Source organism: Antedon mediterranea, chromosome 6 (assembly GCF_964355755.1).
Source record: "Antedon mediterranea chromosome 6, ecAntMedi1.1, whole genome shotgun sequence".
Lineage (NCBI taxonomy): Eukaryota > Metazoa > Echinodermata > Crinoidea > Comatulida > Antedonidae > Antedon > Antedon mediterranea.
In genome coordinates this window covers 18,384,879-18,409,625 of record NC_092675.1, presented here as the reverse complement: position 1 = coordinate 18,409,625, position 24,747 = coordinate 18,384,879, and the positions used below count along the sequence as shown (strand labels likewise).

The window sequence follows — 24,747 nt, the reverse complement described above, 5'->3', positions numbered from 1 at the left end:
GACCAATCAAATATCGTGTTGTTTAGATAACCAAGTGCGCCATTTCCATTTACCAATCAGTGTTGGTCTTGTTTCTTTCAGTAGTTGATTGAACATCGAAATGTGACTTTGGTTGTTATCGAGCAGATCAGGCCTCGTCCGTAGAGAAGGTAGCAGACAAGATACGAAGGCCCACATAACCGTTATATTTTTTCACCTTGTGATGTGCTTGCTTGTTGTATAGTTCGTTGCACTCTTCGACAGCAATTTTGCCCTGAAGTGGAACCCTAAGGTAAAACACACAGCTGAAGATAGCTATTTGATTAACACAGCTTTGTTAAAGTTAACATAACACAGCGTTAGCTTTAGTTAGTTAACATAAACTAATTTATGCAGTTCTAGATTTTAGATTTAGTTAACATAGCGCTGATTTATTTATTGTAGTGTTAATAGCTATATTAGAAATTAGACTTTTGTACAGTTATGTACGTGATATTATGCAAGGATGATTCGGTAAATATTATATCATATTATCATTAGCTAATTAATCAATCAATCAGAATGATCAAATTACTTGTATGTAAACAGCATAATTAAACAACAGTAAAATAGTGTACAATTAATGACTATATAATATATCATTTCAATAGAATGTTTTTAATTAACAACGATTTATTTTATAGCTCAAGCCCCAGCCTCTGACCATTAGTTTATATTTTAATTGAAAATATACTACGGTATAATTATTTCATTTAGGCCTAATCATGTTTTTAGATTTTTTTAGTTTTTAAAACTGCAACATGCATAGACCATTATTTTGATATTACTGGTATGACTTTTATCACTTTTAGTTTCGTACAAACCAATTGTTTACATACTTGCGCCAGCATGTAACAATTGTGTTTTATTTTTGAAAATACGAAAAGTTTTTTTTTCTCTTTGGTGGGTGCGTTCCACATTTATTCTTACCATTTATACTTAAACTACATATAGAATATCTATAATATTAAAATTAAAAAATAATACGGAAAGTTTTGCAAGATAGCATAAAGTCGAAAGATTGGGCTCTTCTCTTTTGTTGTGCCATTTTGTTGTCAAATTTATGTTACTGAACATTTAACGTACATCCACGAGCAATCTATAATCGATTCATATTAATTATCGCACCCTATGACATATTTAATATGACGATGGATGTATTTTGTGCTTCTGTGCAACACAACTAATTCAGTAGTTGTATCGTCATCAATCAAGTATAGTAGTAGTACTAGTATCTTCTCTAAATTGTGTCAATAATGGCAGTGTAGTTGCTGATTATAACGTGCTCGCCAATCCTGTACCTGTGTACAAGGATCGTATAACTCACGACGTCTATCTTGAATTATAGTCTAAAAAAAGAAATCAGAGGCCAACACATACCCATTGAGTTGAAAAATCCATCTATTCATATTTTTTATTTTCTTCTTTGAAAAAACGTTGCTATACCAAGAAAAGAAACTACTAAACGTCTAACACACAATCATACAAGTGTAAACGTTTATAAATCCTTTAAAATATAAATTATTCAAATCTGCTGAACTCAATCAACTTCTCAAAGACTTACCGTACTGTTTAGCGACCGCCGACTCATAAAATTGTGTCCGGATTAAAGGAAACTTGTTCTATAACACGTGACAAATACTTCTAATAATGTTTAACTCATTGATTGTTTAGGTGCAAAAATAAAAAAATAAAACCCAGGCCTTCGCTCGCAAACCTACGCCCCCCCCCCCCCCCCTATTTCTAAATCCTGGATCCGCCCCTGTCTTTTGTAGTTATTGTATATAAATTACTTCTTTAATATGAATCAATTAGCATAGTTTATACCGTAATTAACGTAATTAATTAATTAATTAAAAAACAATGAAAACAGCTTTTTTAATAATTATAGTATGTGTTATTGGGAGTACATTATAAATTAGATTTGAACTAAATCACATGGCCAGCTGTGAATTAATCAATACAATTGTATTTAAAATTTAGATAATAACAATAACACTATGATATTAATAACATACAACATACACAATTAATAGTTTGACAATTGATTGACATACCATCTGTTTTACTAAATGATAAATATGCAATTACTGAACATTGAAAAATATTACATTGAATTAATTGATAAATATTGGATAGTAATATGATATGTATGTATTAGGTTTCCGATGCCTCTGTGGTCTCATTTTAATATTTTTAATTTCTGAATTAAGCTATAATTATGTTACTCATTTTATGACATGTTTTATCCATCACGATTATTGTATGTCTATATTTTTTGTTATTTGTTGTTTACAATCTGTATTGTTTAACTACTATAATTAGGCCTATCTCAAATCAAAAGAGTATGGTAATTAGAATTGGTCTGAATAACTATTACCGCCCCACAAGTACTAGTGCCTGCCTTCAAGGTAAAACTGTATTTTGTATGTCGTTTTATTCGCGAGTACCAACTTTTTTTCGTAAAGATACGATTTCAATGGATAGTCCGTATTATAAAAACACCGCGATGTGATAAATATTTGACCTATTTGAATACATAACAAAACTACAACATAAATATGAACTATAAACTTTCATTTACCACCGCCAAGGAGTTATATGTAATCGATTCCGTGTGTTTGTTTCTTTGTTTGTAAGCAGAATTACTCAAAAAGTAATACAAGATCTTTACCGAAATGAAAATACAGATATGTGATCAATGACCACTCTATTAAATTTTAGAGGTAATCCGGACCACTGTCCCAATTTTGGACCACTTTTTAGTATTATTTTCAGACCTGCTAGTGTTAAAAGATTGGACAGAATTTTCAAAAGCCGGCGAGCACTCTTAAAGTAACAAGTAAACTGAAATTGCATTTTCTCGATAACTCATATATTATATTCTTAACCCAAGTGCTGTGGCCAGCAGATATTAAATTACATTAACTAGTAATATATAATTACTTTGGAAGTGCATTTAGGATTCGCCGGGGGATTTCTGAGTAGCCTTGTCATACAGGATTGGGATTTAAGTTTAGGTACAAATCAAATCAATACATTGTATCATATTTACATTTACTTAATATACGTAATATAATCCCATCAAAATATCAGTAAAGGGGATAAAGACCGAATTGAAAAGGTGCTGGGTAGAGCGGGGAAAGTAATTGGTTCGTCTGTGCAAACGCTCGACTCTTTCTACAGCGAACGTCTTGCCGATGTGTTCCATACTATATTGGAAGACACCAACCATCCTCTTCATAAGGACATTATCGGCTCCGTTATCGTTAGAAGTGGTAGGATGAGGACGGTGAATGCGCAGACGGACCGTTACAAGTACTCGTTCTACCCAGCTGGGATAAGGCATTATAACAAAACATTTGTTAGATAGTCCCCGTTATATTTATATTTATTTTAGGCAAGCCAAGGTTTATGAGCACTGTAATTTCCAATATTATTTTGGATAATAAATGAATCTGTATCTGTATCTGTATCAATGTCTAAATCAATATAACGTGTGATCATTATAGTTTATTTCAGAGTTAAATTTTATACCATGACTTTTTCCCCGTGCCCAGTATCATATGCAAATTCTGCAATACTGCGTCACATGCTCTCTTAATGTTAAATTTATTTCGAGTGAGTGGTCACTCTTTTGAGGAGTGTGCTTAACCACTTTTAAAAGAGTGAGATGTCTCTAGTTCTTGATTGTCACTCCTTGCGGAGTGAACTACGTCAAGCAATCAGAAATTGTAACCACTAAAAAGAAAAAACTCATTGTTTTAGCGCAAAAAATTGTTTCAATATAAGCAGCGAGTTTCATTTTCACTGTGGCCTATGATAGGCGTCTTCTATTCAGGCTTGTGCCTTGTTATTGGAGAAATTATAGCCTTCATGTAGTCATAATTAATATATATATTAAACAGATAATTAATTGTGGCGTGAAGCTTCATGTAAACGTATTGTCATAGTTCATGCTATTTCTAATTCAAGAAGAAATGTTATTTCAAAGTGACTTGTTACCATTGGCAAACGCTGAAAACTCTATGGCTTGAGTCATTCTTACCAATAGAAATTTGAAGATAATCAATTGTGTAAGTAATAAATATTATTTATTTAGAGTTAGAGGCTTTGCCAGGTCATTAACGTTAACAAGTATTGTTAATCACAAATGAAATACAAATTAGTTAGTAGGCTGTTGAAGTCATTAGCAGACCAAGTGGTTTGTTAGATGTCATTGTTAATTACAATTTACAATGTGATGTACTACTACGAAGTAGCTTTGCGTCAGAGAGCTAAGGCTTGGTTCCCACTTGGATGTAACGTAACGACGTAGAAGCAACGCAACAGATGATCCATCTCGTCGACGTGATTGGCAAAATTGCTTGCGGTGCGCTTTTACGTCCTTGCGTTGCGTCCAAGTGGCAACCAAATGTTTAGTTAATTGGTGAGATGTTTTCCCTACGACCATACGTCACACAAATTCACGCGATTTACTAAATGTCTCTAGGACCGGGAAAGAGTATTCCCCGGTAGAAGTGATACAATACTAGGATAGTCACTTACATCATCCTCCATGCGTACATGTACTTAGCAGGGTTGTTGTTGTTTTAGGACTGGGGTTACTGTTATTTTGTACTGTACAGTATGTAAATGTGTAATGTAAAAATACATCTTATCGATTTTACTGTGACTGGATGGTGATAATTGGTAACGCAGAGTGTGATGTATTTTCAGATATCAATCAATCAGTCCTCTGGATTTGTATAATTGTTATTGATTTATTGCCTGATTCCCATTTACCTTGACACTGATTCAATGTAGCTTACTCGCAAGTTCATTACTGTTATAGTTAGAACGTAAATATAGTACCACATCGTAATTATAACTAAGGTTCAACGTATCGTTCTAAACCCAAGATAAACGAAACCACGTTGTTGTTACTGCTAAAAACATACCACAAACTCTCTTTTACCGAAGATTCTTACATCATTACGATACACAAAGCTGAAGTCATATTATTTTTTAGGAATTATTTATTATAATATTATGATGGAAGCATCACGTGTAGGCTATAAGTAGTAAAATAGTTTAGGCTATTGTAAAATCAGAATAGAAGTTATTTGTAGTAGGCCTACCTGTTCATAAATTACCACAACAATAGTTCTTTCTATATATTTCCAATAGGCCCTATAACCGTAATATCTACTTGACTCATCGCTTATTATAAAACTGCTGGAATTGTACTTATTCATTAGCCAGACATTTTAATATTATTCATAGTGTCTCGGAATTTGTCTGAAATATTGTTTCTTCTGACCATGTTCTTACAACAAATTGTAATGCATTAGACAAGTTACACGTCATGAAAATCATTTCAACCAGTCTATGTCTTAGTGTTTTTATGGTTCACTTAATTCTCGGTATACACTACACGTTTAATTACAGAGGCTTAGTAACTCAGTCATCATATCTATATTAAAATGAATAAACCTATAAATATAAAGTATGAGAATACGTTCAAAAGTTCAACAGCTTTGTAGCAATATCATAAATAAGATAATAACTGTAAAAAAAATAAGGAATACAAGTGTAGAATAGTGATTGAAGAAGAAAATCTTCAATCAAATTAACGATTCTTATAGCAATCATTGTAGGCCTACAATTCTTGTCTAGAATACATGAGGAATTTATTGTACTGAATTATGAATTAGCCCAATTACTGTTCAACAAATTCTATCAATGCTAAAGCAATAAAATGTGTAATACTTGTGAAACAAAACGTATTACAAATTAATTTTTACTGAAATGCAGTAAAGAATCTGCAGTGATAGGTTAAAAAAACTAGGTTTCACACATTTGAAACAAACAATATGTTTCACAGTTTAAGTGCTTCATATTATTATTATTATTATTTCTTTTAGAATAAACAAAGAAAAATAAAATCTGTAACAAAATAAGAACATCACAGATCGAAGTTAAACTTGATCACATCTGAAAATGTATAATAGTGACTATTTTTCTTCAATCTGGAAATAATTTTATAAAAGAATAATAATGTTTATCAATTTAAAAAAGCAGATTAGTTTCTCTTCGATACCTTCTCAAACCACTTCTTCAAACACTTGTTTTAGCTTTTGTTTGCAAACTCTGTATTTGTCCACCTTTTTGGAGAAGTTTGTCATTTTTGTTTAGAATAGTTACTGGAGGATGTCTATCTGGTGATTCATTACTGCAAAGTCTACACTAGCAAACTTTACAAAACTTCGTTTGAAATATGCAAACTCTGAATTTTCCACTTTTTGGAGAGGTTAGTCAATCTTGTCTAGACTAGTTACTGAAGTCTATCTGGTGAATCATGAGTGCAAAGCAACCAAAGTCTACACTAAAAAACTTTACCAAACAGTCTCTGTAACTGTAATTTGTCCACATGTAGACTAACTGGTTACAAAATATATAATTGAGTTCACAGATCAAAGCAAACACGTTCGTTAAGACTCTGAGTGGCCTAACTTCTGGTGATTGCCAAAGTTTGTTAACTGGTCTACACTTCTACCAAACTTTTCTTGCTAAGTTTCAAACTAAGTTTTCTTTACTTAACCAATTATTTTTGTAATGTATCTTCTAGTTCAGTACCAGGACATCTATTAAAAGTAAATAAACTAAATAACGGTAAATACATGGATGGATGGGTTATTTGTTTCGGATTAAACCATTTAACATATATACGGGTATTTAATATCAATATTTATATCTTGAACAAACACAAGTTTTGCTTATCCCTGGTATTCGAAAAAACGTGCATCAATTGTTATAGATTTTGCAGCTTTACCACTACGACAGTCTGTCTGTTAGTCTGTAATAATAATCGGGATAATCTATTAAAAACTAATTATTTAGTCGGTCGGGAATCAGTAAGACAGTAATAGGTAAGGTACAAGTCAGTCAGTCAATCAGTTAGAAATCAAGTCAGTTAGGTAGTAAAACAGGTAATTAAACAATCAAGTCAATGTCGATCAAAGTAGTTTCGTTTGACATCACACGACTCGCCTATACAACCTTTGTTATTTTCCCATGAGCAATTATGTCTTTCTCTTAAATGAAATAGAAACAATGAAACATCATCATATTGCAAACATCGACAATAGAACTATCCAAACAAATATAATATACAGTATATTGTAATGTATGAGGTTACACCGCCCTCTTTCAGAATGCTGTTGTCATTATGCCCTGTGGTGCAATTGAGATGTAATCTTATTTCTGCGTAATTTTCACTTGGGCGTTTTCTTGATGAGATTGTTAAATACGTGTTGCCCTGAAAATCTATAACGTTTTACAATCATTGTATAATTTATTACACCCTTCACTGTTAAAGGTGTATGAAATATATTTTTCTAAATGAGAGACTACGTTTTAGCTTCACTATATATTCGATTTTCTTTTTATATTTTATTAGTCATTTCCAACCGACGATAATTTTATAATTCCAGCCAAACTCGTTTCTCTACTTGAATTAATTTAAATCTTTGTTAATATTTTAAAATTCCAATTTCAAGATAAAATGGCAGATTTCGATAAAAAAATTGTTCTTGAATATTAAAGGTAATAGAAATGTAAATCTTCTCAGATATAAGCAATAAAACTTTCGATGAGTTACGATAATGTAATCCAATAATGATTCTATACGGTGATTCGGCTTAATATTGGTAAATGTAAATATTTTGGCGCTCATTGCGTGTCATATGTAAACTTCAACTGGAGTAGTTTCAGCGACAAAAATACATATACTAACAGCATGAAAGAAACTTAAGAAAGATTTGAGGCAAGTCAATATTGAGAACTCTCACTCTTAAAGACGCATCGTCTGATCTGAAAATGAAGCATCATTAAATTTTAGATAGGAAAGAAGAAAAAATAGTGTTCGAAAAAGAAATTAGTTAAAGGGTTTGCCGTGACTGTCATATACTTAGTTACTTAGGCCATAGAGGACAATTTCCTTTCATGCTTAGACTTAGACATAGTTACTGTTTGGTCTGAACATTGAAACAGATTATATAACATTTTTTAAATATCACCGTCAAGATATATTTCAAATCTCTAGCGTGGCAATGTAAAGGTATATAATAATGCCATTTATATTTAGGCTAGTTTGATGCGCGTGACCATGTTATGATGATAAAATATAAGTATCTGTGCTTTTTGGAGACACTAATAATACTTTTTAATATAAGATATAGAAAGAATCGAAGAAATAATATGCAAATTAGCATTGACTATATTAACATACATAAATGTTAATACTTGGTTATTTTAAGAAGACATACTTTGAAGCTAATTTGACATTTTAGATATTCTAGTTTAGTTCCGGTTTCACTAGTAAGAAATTGATGTATTCTATAATGTCGACATGTAATGTGTATCCAATACGTGCACATACGCCAACCAGTTCAAGCACGTGTTAAACAGTCCTTTACACGTAAGTTGCATTTCAATTCTTTCACTGGCCTTTAGGAACTAAATCCAGGGCATCGTTTAGTAATAAAAAAAAACATTTTATTTTGCAATTTATGTCATCTTCCAAGATTAAGTACTTCCGAATTCAAAATAATTATTAGTAGATGTATCTATATAACTTTTCTCCGTGAAATGCATAATGCTCTAGAAACAAATTTATTATTTAAAGCTGACTGATTTTCTTACGTAATCTAATGCATGTAATGTAACTTATGTAATTTCTAAAGTATACCATTGATATAGCCCTAATATTTACTCAATTGACAAATATGCTAAGAATATCTTCACTGGACAGATATAATTTAATATTATGTGGCAGTAAAATAGCATATTCAACAAAAACAATATTTTTACAATTATTTTCAGGGGAAAATCTTATATATAGTTTTACATTTTATTTTTAAATATATCTCAAAGCTATTTCTCAATCAAGAAACTTATACTTATGTTGGTGTTTACAGAAAATGGTTAAAGTTTAACTTAAATCGCGGTTAACTTGTTCTCTTTCCAGATTAGTTCATCTTCACTCGTTTACAGATAAGCCTATAATAGTTATATTATTTTGATTTATATTTTGAAATGTATCTAAAAGTTATTAGTTCTCAATCAGAAACTTCTATATATTTTGGTATTTGATACTTTTTGAAAATGAAACATCGATTTACTGGTTGAGAGTGTTTCATGAATACAAAGTACAATTTTGCGCTGATCGTTATTTATCCGAAACATTCAATTCCTTTTCGTAAAAAAAGATGTCTCTTGTTGTTGTTGCTGTTGTGGTGTTGCTGCTGCTGTTGTTGTTCTGTTGTTGTGTCGCTGTTGTTCTGTTGTTGTGTTTTTCTTGTGTTTTTGTTTTGTTGTTGTTCCAACATGAATTCATAATTAATAATTCATGTTAATGCGTATGGATATACGAAGTATTCGAAATAGAATGTGATTGATTGATTGATTGATTTAGCATATTTATCATTCTCACTCTTTTAATTTTTCCCCATTTTGGTGTAACTTAATGGTTTTCAGTTCAGTGTATGCCGTTATAAAATCTAGGTCACCCAAGACACTTCATCATATAATTAATCATCAAATGCAATTGGTATTGATTACAATTAAATGTAACCTGAGTTTTCGTATCAACGTCAATATTCACGAATTGAATATCTTGCTTAAAATGGCCGAGTCAATTTTTTAAACACGTGTTATGCTTTTGCACACCATACTAATTAAACTATTCCATTTGAAAATTCACCTTAGAATCGATAAAGCCATTATCAACACTGTTATTTATATTTCTTGATGAGATAATTTCTCAGTTGAATACTTTCTGTAAAATTATTCTATATTACATTTTAAATTGAATTACAATATGATTATTTATTTTCTTTTTTTTAATATTTTCATTCCTTTTGTTTTTATTATTATCTTCAATGATTGATTTAAACGGATAAAATAATTAACCTGCTAAATAATAGAAACAACTTCTGTAAGAGCATATATGTTTTGAACTTTCACATATTACTTTAAAGTTGTAAAATGACTTATTCCACTAAAGCAATCAGAAGGGCTAGACGTGGTCGTATAAGTTCCAGAATGTATACACTTACATTTCACGTTATTTAAAATGACGGTAGTTTATATTCGTAGATGATAATTTGTATTATAGAATTAATCGATAATGTTTCCATATTGATCAAAATCAGTTTCATTGCCGTTATATTATAGGATATTATAGGATTTCGCAGGATTTAAGCGACTGAACAATATTGATAACTGCTCGAAGGCGCTTCTGATGTGCAATTTAGTGGCTTATAAATTCAGACCACTTTAGTGTGAGAGCCAATTGGCTTACAGATATTGCGTTAATGTGTAACAAAATAAAAACATGTTCTTTTAAAATAGATGTTTTTAAGCAAACACAAGCATCTTCGGTGATATCTAACTCCTTTGATACTAAATACGTTGCAGGTTGTACGATTATACGACGAATTTCAGACGTATAATTTGATTGGAAGGTAATTAAACGACGCGTATAGAAATCAGAAAACTGACTTACCAACCCACCTGTGTTAAATCACATAGCTTGCTAGTGTTGTGTATGTAAATTAGTTTTTCTTTTTGATCACGTGAAGATAGACCATAAGCTTTGTGGTGAGTGACAGTCATTAATTAAATTTATTTCATCATGTTATACCTATTGTGTCTTTTGTAGTCTATGGAATGATGCAAACTTTAGAAACAGATAAGGAAATAGATCATTGAAATGGCATCAACGGGAATCCTATATGTATGCCTTATTTGTGTGGGTAAGTTTTTAACATTTTGCTTATTTTATTGTTAATTGCAATATACTTTGTTAACAATGGGGGAAAAGATAAATAAGTTCTGAAATGTCAGGTATCATCCTTTCCGGCAATGTTGATTTTCGAGATAACAACAAACACATGTATTTCTCTTAATATGTTGTTGTTAAAATAAAATATTATTGTAATGCTTTGCATAGTATTGAGGGTCCGTAATGAGATGCTTTAAGGTGTTGCAAAACAATCAACTTAAAATAAATTATTAAAATGTTTGGAAGAATATATTTAATTGTAAATCTACAGAAAACTTATTTAATATAAATTGAAGCTTAGCCTATTCCAAGAAAAACATACTCATCGTAATTCGATATTCAAAACTTATTTTGCCAATTTCAAATTAACACGGTTTTGAGTACTGAAGTAATTGAGAATAGAAAAAAATTATTATATACGGCTTTACCACGTTGAAGTTAAGCAATGTTGGGCCTGGTTAGAGCTTGGATGGGAAACCATCTGGGAATAGCGGGTGATGTACGTAGCTGGGGTCCCGTTAGGTATTTGAAATCAGCACTGTTGACTATATTATGGTGGCCCCTGCATCTAGTATCTGCCTCAGACCTCTGGTCAAGGGAGAAGCCCTTGATCAATGTCAGGACCAATCAAGGTGCTTTAAACAGTCCTGGCTTTGTTTGTATCAAACCTGTTAGTGGCGGTAATTATCGCTGTTGGTTTCGATTGAATAAAATAAAAAATAAAAATAAATAAAAATAAAAAGTTAAATGCAATGAACATTTTACAAAGTTTACAATGGTTGATCGCACGTCTAATTGATTACTTTTCAATGCTTCCTTTACTATTATAGGCCTATTAACATATGTTGCTAACTTTCAAACATAAATGTCGCAGTGTATTTTAGGTCTTACGCAGTCCTTTTTCCCTGTTTTAGCTTCTTTATTCATTCATTCATAATGGTATAATGGTATATTTATTAAAATCATCTTCACAGAAAAACTGAATTCTGACAATTTTTTACATTATTAAAAGGTACTACAAATATTTAAAATGTTTTTAAAAGATAGCATAAAATAACATCAAAAATTGAGAACCACACAATACATCATATAAAAACATTAAAATAAACGAGCACAACATCAAAACAAGTAAAAATCTAAATGACTGGCAAAGTGAATTGAAAAAAATTACCTAACATATTATATTTTATTCTTATTACTTCAAACATATATTATACAGACTTAGATTGAATTTACTGTCTCTGCAAATAAAGTTTAAAGTATATAGATGATACAGAACTTTCGCATTATTTATATCTAAAGGTTGTGTTTTCTACTAGAATTCATTTTCGCAGATCAACCATTCTTGATGTCTGATTGGTTGAGCATTTTGAATATACGCATCAACGTTATTTAGATTCGCCATGAGTGCAGTGACAAACAGGCTTAATTTTATAAGAGTTATATAAAACAATATAATTTTTTATTATTTATTTTTAGAGCTCAGTCATGTTATTGAGATAATGAGAGGTTTGATTTTACGAAATTAATGCAATCATGGAGTATACTGTTTTTCTAATTTCTTCAGTATCTTATATATATAACAAGATACTAGGTCAACAGACCTACAAATAAAACAACGACAATTATATTATTTATTATACATTTTTACTGATGCTTCATATTCTTACTTGTTCTTATTAACCATGTTAAAGGGCCAACTGAGACAAGTTTTTCTTCTAGGTTGGTCCTCGTTTTATGCTTGTTATTAATTGAATTGAATTGACTAAATCAATGTACTATCTTAGAATAATTATTAATAATTACTTAAGTAACAACTTTGATGATATAATAATATTAATAGTTATACTTTGCATAATATTTACATATTTAATTAAATATAACAAAGGACTAATTGAGACGTGTTCAATTCCGTAAATGTTTATTAGAAAAAGCAATTTCATCTCGTTTATTCACAATATTTTTCCCATTAAACTGGAGATTAACTAACGCTTAACATTTCTCTCTGGCTCTTTACTTTTACAATATAGCTTTTGTTGATTAATTTTTATAACTCAATCATTGAGATCCGGGTCTTATCAACACCATTGTTTTGTTTTGGCCTTGGATTTATATTATGCATTAATGAAAACATATATAGCAATCTTTGCTGTTATCGTTTAAATAAATTTAATTCTGATTGCATGTATTACTACAGTATATTTATACCATCATTATTAAGATTAGATACTAAATCTACAAGCTACTGTTTTATGGTATAGCTCAAATGATTTAGGCGTACCCTACATTTTAGCATTCAAAAATCGTTATAATAAAAATCTATCTTTCCACCTGACACAGTACTGTTGCTGTTAGTTATACAGTACTTTCTTTTCTAAACAATTTTATGGTAAGACCACCAGCAAACAGACATATAAACAGCGTACAGCAATTGTACCATTGTATCATATACTTGATATCCTCACTAGGCTTATACATCATTACACAAGCCTATACCAAATATCTGTATAGATAATTTCAAGCACCATTGAAACTGGTTCTACTAACATTTAGAATACAAATACATAAACTGACAGCTATCTTTAAGAATAACAAGAATACAATTATAGAATTGCAATTATGAGAATGAATGAACAACCAGGGCACGTAGAGGTAATGGCTGAGTTATTGTAGACTATAAAAGAAATATTCTCGTAATATTATTACAGCCGAATAAAATAATTATTTTCATACCTCTCTGATTACAACACCATACTGTACTTGTATAAATAATTTCATTTTAGTTTTTAGATTATACAGTATTATTACACTTTTACCTAGTAGGCCTAGGATATCCATTAAAGGATAAAGTATATAGTATATTATACTTCGAAATTGTGATTCTTTTCTATTTTGCTTGGTGGGGCGGAGGGCATCAATGGTCATACTAAGTATAAACACTTTAAATAAAGCATGAGTCAATTGAGTTAATAAATAAGAATATGGCATACTTTAAATTAAAATACTGTTAATTTTATGTACTCGTGTACCATTGTAGTGTTTGTTTTTTTATTAAATCAATCATATCTTATTCATGTAAAGAATTAACATACATCAGACACTATAGTCCAGAAACCTATGAGAAATTCAACTTTTCTTGCGAAGAAATTAATTCAATTTATTTAAAGTAATATAAATAGCTTTGATTTAATGATAGGCTTTACTGCTATTTGTTCAACAGAACGTATTTCACGATCAGAAAATAGTTTATGCGATATAAACAGTATGATGACATGATTGGATTGTTTCTGTAGGTGGATGTTATATAAATCAGGCTTTGCTAAGCAATCTCAACAGATTTAAGATAAGAAATTGGTTTTCATCTGCCTCTATATATCAATGATGGCCACTCTCATATTCGTTAGACATGATAATGCTACTATTAATTGTGCATAATAGCGTACTCTGAGGGGCACTAGGGGTGCTCAGTTTATCGTCTTGTGAAACCATTTTTGTTGGCAACTTTCTAACTGCCTTCTTCGTGTACGTATTTAAATAGAGCTGTAAAACATATGACTTTGAATTCAGATACTCTAATGTTAAACATGGATGTATATAACGTGTTTCATCTATCTTTATATAAATATATATTTTCTTCTTCGGTTTACATTTAACTTTCTTAAATATATATTGTTTAATTATAGGAACTGCCTATTGTGATTCTCGATACCTGGTGGAGTATTTATTCAGAAATTATACAAACATAATTCGACCCAGTATCGACGAGTCAGTAACGACGGTTGTAAAGCACGAAATTGTACCTGCTCACATCATCGATTTTGTAAGTATAATTAATTTCATTTATTTTGATTCCCATATTCATGTTTAGATAAACGCTACTTTAGAGAGACATTACAAATGACGACGAATGTAGATATACATTGGTGTGAAGTATTAAGACCCGTTGATACCACTACGATAACGAACAATGATACGTAAATAGATGTTCTAAAACAAGGCCATATACATGCAGTGTTGCGTGCTCAGGTTAGTGTTTACCGACCGACCGAACGACCAACCGACCGACATGGTGAGCTGTAGAGTCGCGTTGCACGCGACTAAAAGCCAAACGAAATTATAAAAGTTTCTATTCTAGACCTATATGATAATCATCTATAGTCTTCTTTCTTTTTACAAATCAAATCAAACGATATTATTATTAATAAGCACAATAAAATCGCTCTGTTGTATGACATCGTTCTTATTGACAATAACAATTGATTTTTTTAAATATTATTTTTATCGAAAATGGTATTTTAATGGTTATCCTATATAAAAAAAGATTTCCCTTTGTTTTCTGATGATTGAATTTTTTATTTCTTTATTGACCCTTGTCTTCAGGGTATGAAAGAACATTCTTAAAAAATAAATAACTAAACTCGTTAAGACATAAATATTTGGTCCGATACATAATTTATATATCGCAAAGCAACAACTAAAACAAATACAACATTTCATGAATAAATTTAGCTAAGTTTGTTTTACCTGGTATTAAGTAATTGGTGCATTTTGGTTCTATTTGGGCGGGTGATATAATACTTTTGAATGTATATTTGGCACATGGGAACAAGTAAGGGGCAAACAAATAACATGTCTGTATCATCATCGAATACCACGAAGCCTTTCACATTCAGCAACATTTGCATTGGCAGATAATTGGTGACCAGCTACAAATTTAGTTGTACCACTAATTGACGACACAACACTACTGGGTAGGCCCTACACGATCACGCCAAGAAACACCACCTATGATAGCACGTAGGCCTATACATGCAATGTAGATGTGAGTCTTCAATTTGATGGTAAGGTTATGGTTGTTCCATACACGAGCACGAAGTCTTCCAAAAGTGATTGCTGCTTTTTCAATACGTGTATCAAGCTCAATATCTAGTCAGTTTGTGTCATTTACTGTAGAGCTGTACCGGAGCATAAAAGGCTAACTTTCTCACGTTTACGACTTATATCTCATAACCTTAGAATAGAAACTGGGCGGTGGTCTCGCACACACCCGATGAAAATCTTTGTAAATGCGGCAAAGTGCAGATCGAATTTCACGCATTATGTGAATGCCCATTTACTGCACACATACGCCAAACTTATAATATACATTGTCATAGCCTTGTGTTTTTATTCTCTATTGAACCTTTATTACTGTAAAAATTTGTTTTTAAGTTCTTAAAATTAGTGAAAATATTATTTAAGTTTGTTATTGCCATTTTCATGTATCGCCCACTATTTGTATGCCATGTTGGCTGTTATCCCCAGTTGTCAATAAAAGATTATAATAGAACTGAGATAGGTAGATTTTCTTAAAACTTCTAAGGGTTTACCATAAATTAAAATGTTAGGTGGTTCTTTATCTGCGCCCTGAGCCAGGAATACTGTATTGCTGATGTTGATCAACATTCCAAAATCCAAGCAGGTCTTTGAAAAGGAGCTGCAAGATGCCTGTAATTGAGATTGGGAGTGGGCAACAATGGTAGCATCATCCGCATACAGGAGTTCATGCACAAGAACTTGCTTAATCTTTATCTTCGCACGGAGTCTAGACACGTTAAAAATCCAGGTTGTTTTGGTACAAAAAGGACCTTCAAAGTAGATGTTGGTAACACAGAGGTCAGCACATAATTCAAGAAGACGTTGCCCGTTGTCATTCATTTTACCAACCCCATGATGTCCAATCACATTACACTCAAGAAATCAGAGCCAATTCTAGCGTTGAATTCGCAAATGAGTGCTATGTTGTCACCAGATGGAGTTTTGAAAATGGTTTGATAGAAAACGCCTTTTGATTCAGCGTTGTCTATTAATGTTGGAGAATAAGCAGATATTATGGTGATGTAACCATTTTTCAGACACAGACGCATAGTCATAAGATTGGGTGATATTGCAATGGATTGCTGAATGCAAGAAAGTAGCTTGTTATGAACAGCAAAACCAGCTCCATGCTTAGGTCTCATGTTATCAGAAAAAAACCAGTAGAAGGTGTAGTTTGCCTTCCGAATAGAGCCGTTACCCGTAAGCCGTGTTTCGCTGAGAGCGGAAACATTAATTCCATGGTCAACGACAGCAGACTTTCTAGGTAAACTAGCGTTTCTATGAGACAGGATGCTCAAAGACCGAACATTCCAGCATCCTAAAACTAAACTAAACGAGGAGGAAGTAGCAGGATGTCGACCCGGCCGCGCCTTCCTTGCACGTTAACCTTGCCCGTTAACCTTGCCAAGTAACGACAGTTAATTCTAGAGATGACTTCCGAGTTACCAGTCGCTGAGAAATAATTATATCTGTCATAATAATCATTTGGACGCTGAGCGCCTAGGCATTAAAAAGTGAGTGAATGCTTGCCTAGGACAGACACACACTTCTGGACCTCATATCAAACTGTTCCAACGGAACGCAAAAACGTTACAGTTGGGATAGATAGAGGTTGCCCAAAATTTGTCTGATAATCGCAAGCCGTTGTCTAAATGAGATAATTCGCCTGCCATTTTGCTGTACAAGCCAGAGAATAACAAGGTAGCTTCCTGCCTAATTTACAGCTATCAACCCCTGTTGCCGGGCTGGCATGTACTATTAACCCATAGATGAGCCTATTCTTATCGTCATAGTATAAACGGACCTTAATCAGAAATAGAGTTACTCCATAGACATCATGTAACATTTTTCTAAGTTACTCATGTAACTAGAGAAGAAGTTGATGACGAATTATATTAATAAAAATACAGTAATAACATAATACAACTTTTGACGATAACAGTGGTAAATGTGTTGATATAACATTAGTGGCAAAGTGAGTTTGACAACAAAAAGGGAAATATTCTGAGTTATGAATCGGCGGAATATTTGTATATTTTTGGTTTTTAAAATCAAATTTCCACAGCAGAAAACCCTAAAATGCTTGGAGTTTCACTTTAAATATAAATTTTAATTTAAATTTAATTAATAAAATTTGTAACATTTTGTAGAGACCAAGAAATATGCTCATACAAAATGATTGTCTGTAATAAAACATCACTTTAAAAAAATGATCATATCGAATAAAAAATATAGGCCTATGTCACGTTTTACAACATATAAATCTAATATTTGGTGAAGAAACTTTGGTTACGAGTTTCTTCAACTATTACAATTAAGTTGTTAACAATTACGATATTTGATTTATGGTATTTCTTTATTATTCGTATCAATGATGTTGACTTTAGGTTCAACAATCAGCAGTTCAATGACCGTTGAACCATTCGTAAATAATCACTGCAAGTTTTACAATTCCTAACACATCGTCTCCTTTTGATGGAATTTGTTATCCTTTTAATAACTGTAAATATAACACTAATTCGTTACGGCAATTTCTACAGTAATGGTAGTTTTCTGCCGTATACATTTTCACAATAAGGTTTATAGACAGATTTAAACGGTTTCTGAGAAATTGGTTCGACGTGTTGCTGCGATTTATATTTTTCTACGACTTGTCTTGATTCCAAATGAATTGATGCGTTATAAACGCATCAATTCATTTGGAAACCGTAAAGAAACAATAGTATGATTATAATACATTGGTGACGATGGACGCATTGGAAAATTGGAAGTTTTCGATTCATGACAACCTGTGACCTGGGGCCTAGGCAATTGTGCCATTAGTCGCCTGGACCATCGATTTGGGACCATCGAGTATAGGAAACAACATCTCATTGACTGCATTTATGCATACAATAACTACCGGTAACATTACCTTCTAGTAGAGTTAAGTTACACCATGTGCTACCAAAAGAATTAATGTCTCGACGTGTCGGTTGTTATGCTACAACCGTCTTTTGGAGAAACGTTCTAGTTCCTATGTCTGGTCGTCGCAAATCGAAAGCTCCCAATACTGACATATATTTGACCTTAAAAATGTGTATGCTTATGACGTTGATGACGTCGAAGATGATTACAATATATGATTATGATAATGTTTACTATTGTTTTTATCATTAAGGATGAGATCAAGCAGCAAATAACACTTAGCGTTTGGTTACGACAGGTAATTAAAACATTAGCCAATCATTTGTACTGTAATCAGTCAATTAATAATCGATCAATCATTGATTAATTACAGTCAATACCATAGAAAAATCAATCATATAGACAAGCGTGAATTAATGTAAAATACATTAGGAAATTTGTCAATTAAAATTGGGTGGATCCTCTTCCTCTCTCATTGCCTGAGACACACTACCAAAACGTAGATCAACAATCGCCTCTCCTCTTTGGCAATACTTTTTTGTAGAAAAGTTGTAGACATAATAACAATATTCATTTTTTGATTTGGCTCACTTCCAATGAAGGAGTGATTTGTATCATTAGCATATATGAAATTCACATTCTAAAGTTTGTCGGTGATTTCCCTCTGGGCTATGCCGTCTATTATTCTAAGTAGAGCGAACATCTCTCGGCCTAATTAAATTAAGGACTGTAATGTATTTTTTAACAACAGTCGCATGGTTCTGGGCTAATATTACTGTAATTACTGCCTCTGTGTTTATTCATCATTATATTGTTGTATTGAAGAAAAATCAATATAATAGCATGTACAAAAACAAATCCACTAAATGGGTATGGTTAAAAATTGAATTATTTTACATTACATTACTTATTAATATCAACCAAACTTGAAAGTTACAAGTTAACGCCTCTGGCAATACATTAAAGAGAATCGTTGGTTTTGGTAAAACATACAGAGTGAAACGTTTAAATAATAAGACAATTTTAATTTCAAATTAGCTAGAAATTGAAATATTCAAAATGTTCTGTTTTTAATTATAAAAACGAAATGAATAACATAGTAGATTATAAAATATGGAGGATGCTAGGAAATGATATACATAGATGTAGGCCTAATGTTTCCTTGCATAGACAAGACGAAGAGTTAAGTTTCAAACAAATGAAAAGTGGAATTATAAAGAGACGAATTTTGCAATAGAATATTGAAAAAAGGGGGGGTTTTTTTAACATAAAATTACCTAAATAAGACATTTTAAAGTCAAATCTTAAAACAATGTTCTTTTAATTATGTTATATGACGTTTAATTTAAATATTACACTATTACATAATAGCTTTCCAAAATCTAAATACATTGTTTTCTGATTATATTTTAGTCGTGGCATGATCCCTTTCTAACTTGGAATGAACAAGAATTTAATAATATTTCAGTAATTAGAATAGCGTCTACTAGGCTATGGAGACCAGACATTGTACTTTACAGCAGGTACGTGTTCTTACAGTTTGTATCAATTTCGATGATTAGTAAGTGAGCCACTCCCGAATTCCAGGTCTCAATACTGATGGCTCTTTTTACTCCACTTATAAGCATGATGAAGTTTATACACTATGCAATGGGTGAGTTACTTGCTATTGGATGTATTGAAAAAAGATTTCGAAATAATGAAACAAGTGTTTTTCATTAGGTTATCATACCACAGGAACACTAATTTTAGACATTTTTGTTTAAGAAGTTTATCCACTATAGGAAAATATTAACACTTGAATTTATTTATTTGTTTATAGTGTTGATGAAGATGGAAGCAATGATCCCAATCTACCAGCTAGTGTTATGTCTAATGGAACCATAAAATACCTCACACCTTATATATACGTTTGTTATTGTAAAGTAGACCTTACATATTATCCTTTTGACACTCAGACATGTCCTCTTAAATTTGGCTCTTGGGCTCATGATATGCTACAGGTAGACTTAGAAGCAATAGCATCAAATGCCGATATATCCGCGTTTGAAGATAATGGAGAATGGAATATAATCAATGTACCTATAATTCGAGAGGTGGAATATTACAAATGCTGCCCGGACCCTTTCACCGTTTTAACTTACACGTTCTACTTATCTCGCAAGTCGGACTTCTATGTAATAAACCTGATTCTACCATATGTTCTCATTTCTTTACTATCTATTATGGTATTTTACTTGCCTCCTGAGTCGGGAGAAAAAATGAATCTGTCGATTACTGTCTTATTATCATTGATTGTATTTAATCAGTTGGTCTTTGCTACAATTCCTCCAGCGTCAGATGGCACTTTTCCTATCATAGGTAAGTACTTTTTTTAATTTTTTTTTCTTTTCGTTGGGTAAGCAAAGCAAACTCGAGAAAACTCTTCAGAGTCTTCCAAAGTTTGCTAATTGGCAAAATTCGGCAAACTACAGCTAACATTTTTTCAGAAGTCTACACTAAACTTTAGTTTGAAAACTCCCGAGTTTGCAAATACAAATTTGGTAAAAGTTTGCTAACGAAACTGTAATAAACCATCAAACGTTTAGTTTGCTAGAGTTTGCGAGTTTGTTATAGGAAATCTCATTCAAATGTTTTTAATAGCGTTATATGTGTATTTTATCTTTCAGGGAAATATTTTATCGTTATGATTGGAATGGTTGCACTTTCGGTTGCAATGTCTGTATGGATTTTACACGTGTATCACAAGGAACGAAATTGTATTCGTATGCCTCCGTGGATGCGTCGGTTTGTCTTCGGCTGCGTTTCTAGACTTGTCGGAAAATGTCGACCGAAGGCTGTCCTTACAGACTTAAAAAACGATAACATTAGCGATCATTTTTACAACAAGGAGGAAACTGAACTTAGACGAACCGAATTAATTGGTAAAAACGTCTACTTGAATGAGCGAATGACCAAAGCAAAGATTACTGATGAGAATTCACAACAACAAGGTTCCGAGCCCTTTCAGAACGGGTGTTTAGATAATAACACCAAAGAACGACCAAATAATACGCGCAATTTGGAAGCTAGTATTAACAACATTTCTTCTCAGCTTGATTTCCTTGCACAATTGAAGCGTAAGAAAGATACTGATATGGACTCTGCCCGTGAATGGAGAGAAGCAGCCGCTGTCATCGACAGAGCACTATTGATCATTTTTACTATTGTTAATATATTTCTGCCAATCGGATTTATCTTTGCTGCTAATAAACCATTTAAATGATGATTACGTTTTGCAATCAAATAGACAATTCTGTAAAATAATGTTAATATTATTATGCCAAATTTCTTTGCTAATAATTTTCATACACATCAACCGTTTACAAATAATTTTTTAATGACTGTTCAAATTAATACAATGTACTTTAACTGTCTATTGTACAAACTTAATTCAAATGTCATTATGCATGGTATTCAACAGATTATAAATGATAACGGGGGAATTTACCTTCTATTTGTCATAGCCAGCCAGAGTTAGCGGTTACATTTGTTTTAACCAATGTTTCTGAGCATTGTTTGCATATCGATTCCAGTCAGTTCGTTACTTTCATCGCTCTGATTTGAGTTGACATTCTGTTACATTTTTACATCGTTGTCTGGTAAAGCATGAGATTTGAGGTCATTTTCGTCACTCAATTTCTTTGTAACTGTTTTGATAAGCTAGAAAAAGTTGTTTAAGTCCTTATAGGTCTGCATTTGGATCAATAGCAAGATTTAACTAGACGGAATGTATACAAAAGAATAATCTACGCATGCGTCTAAGCTCAATAATATACTCTTTCCGTCCTTTCGTCCTTTGTCCTCTCCACAATGAAAACTCATGATGATGATTTGATGAAAAGTGAGTTTTAGTATTTTTAATATCTAGCAACCTATTTCTTTTATTCTGAAGTTTTAGGATGTGGATGTGTTTTGTGTATCTGGAAATAGATTTACTAAAAGAGATTACTAGTATTGATTACTTTATTAAGATACAATAAATTAATATACTTTCTAGTTAATGAAATATTTAGCCTGTAAATAAAATGTATTTTTGCTAGTCATAAAAACAAAGTTCGCATCTTTCATAAATAGAACACAGTGACGAAATAGACACCAACAAGAATAGAAATGTTACTATTTTCTGCACCTCTACAAATTGATCGATGTCGTGAATTGCTTTCTGAATTCATCGGTTACTTGGTCTTCTAAATAGTGGTAGGCCTGTCCTAGAGTTAAGTCAATTAGGATGACTGAAAATTTTCAAATATTGAATTTAGATACATATGGTCAATATTAATTTATTTTTGAAGAATAATAGGAGATCGTTGAAGAAAGTATTACCCCCATTAAACAGAATGAAGTCATGGTGAAATATTTTTTTTTTCATTTTGCATTTGCATATATAAAACATGTAGGCGTAATTGAAAGAAAATGCTTACAATTTTTCATGAGGACGCAGGCTATAACATTAATATCAACGTCCTGGCGTATGAATTCCCACATGACAACAGTAATGAAAATGAACAAATATACATTTCTTCCCTTGTATTCGCTGTTTTTGTTCCTACATTTATATTTTATTCCACATATTTTATAAATGTAATCAAAGAACTTATAACACAAGAATCTCCTGTTCGTCCGAAGCGCGTAACAATTTCGAAAGGCATTGTGGGATAGAATAGAGCTATGGGTGGCGCCATTGTGAGCCATGGAGTAGGGCGCCCGCATCAAATTAGAAAGTCAAAATCATAGAGGGGATCTGCTAATGCTCTAGGGGGGATAGAGTAATTGACTGAGGAGTAGGGCGCCCGCATCAAATTAGAAAGTCAAAATCATAGAGGGGATCTGCTAATGCTCTAGGGGGATAGAGTAATTGACTGAGGAGTAGGGCGCCCGCATCAAATTAGAAAGTCAAAATCATAGAGGGGATCTGCTAATACTCTAGGGGGGAGGGGGGGGTTAGAGTAATTGACTTCCTAGTTTGGAGGGGGCGCTGCTCCATGCTGTGAAATGGCGTCGCCCAGTTTGACCTTTTAACCCTGTACTTCCGATACTGTGTTTTGAATGCAAATTGAAGAACAGGAGATTCTTGTGTTTTAAGTTCTTTGATGTAATTTAGAGTAAAGCATTGTGAAGTGTTTTATCCATTTCGCATTCTATTTATATCTTCAAAGTAAACTCATGCTGTTAAAAACAACCGTTGTATATCCAATTTGCATAACTTGTCATTTTGGAAACGTTTTGGATTAAAGTTCAATCATAGGATAGAATAGAACTGGAATAGGTTGTATCACCTTCATTTAAATCTATGTGAATAAACCAATTTACAACATTTGACGTAAGTAAGAAATTGATTATAGAAATATTAGTTCAAAAGAAAATCTAGGTATGGTTAGGTAGAAGAACTATATTTAGAAATAATATATATATTATTATAAACATACACCTATACAAGTACTATATAGATAAATAGATATCATAGTTTCTTTAAATGCCACTGAAAAAATGTGGTACACGTCAAATTTGTATAAAATAAGTAAATTAGCCATCTGTCAGCGATGACGTTGTCGAGCTTTCTTGTATTGAGGATTGTAGAACATGATTGTTGGCGATGATTATGACATAGATAACGTTTACGTTGTTGATTATGATGACAGTGGACATGTTGATTATGACAGAGGTGACAAATGACGACCACGATAATGACTGTTACTGAAAGGAAAAAAAATAATTTGAAATGGAAGCCCGTTAGCGCTAATGGAAACATCCCGCATTATGCCTACTTTTTTTTCAAATCCTCCGTTTAATTTAAAAAACAAAATGACAATACTACCACTGTTGAGAATGGCATAAACAACAACGTATATATGTAATGATAACGCCTACTATTTGAAAGAGCAACTAAACTACCATTTGTGTAGACCTATGTTAGGTTGGTATTATAATATTTTTCAAATGAGTGATCTACTAAACCATTATGAGATCATGTAAATATATAAAATGTAAATTTTGTTAATAGATGAAATTCAAAATATTGATATATTTGTTTAAGTTTACCATGAATGTCAAGCCAGAATATCGTTAAAATAATCATAATGATTTGAATAAATTAT

At 32.1% G+C, this 24,747-nt stretch overlaps 1 protein-coding gene across 1 annotated transcript; it reads left to right on the top strand.

The window, feature by feature from the left end:
- The first annotated feature begins 77 nt into the window (after nt 1-77).
- Nucleotides 78-24,747, top strand: LOC140052163 (neuronal acetylcholine receptor subunit alpha-10-like). Its single transcript, XM_072097599.1, has 7 exons — nt 78-271; nt 10,724-10,817; nt 14,530-14,666; nt 18,864-18,908; nt 20,024-20,133; nt 20,433-20,971; nt 21,280-24,747. The coding sequence occupies exons 2-7, from the start codon at nt 10,775-10,777 to the stop codon at nt 21,873-21,875; spliced, it is 1,470 nt and encodes a 489-aa protein (XP_071953700.1). The 5' UTR covers nt 78-271; nt 10,724-10,774; the 3' UTR covers nt 21,876-24,747.

Excerpts from the sequence above, each read along its gene's own strand:
- LOC140052163 (XM_072097599.1), top strand. The coding sequence starts at position 10,775 with ATGGCATCAACGGGAATCCTATATGTATGCCTTATTTGTGTGG. Across the intron at positions 10,818-14,529 it reads TGTATGCCTTATTTGTGTGG|GAACTGCCTATTGTGATTCT; the intron begins GTAAGTTTTTAA and ends GTTTAATTATAG. Across the intron at positions 20,134-20,432 it reads GACATTGTACTTTACAGCAG|TGTTGATGAAGATGGAAGCA; the intron begins GTACGTGTTCTT and ends ATTTGTTTATAG.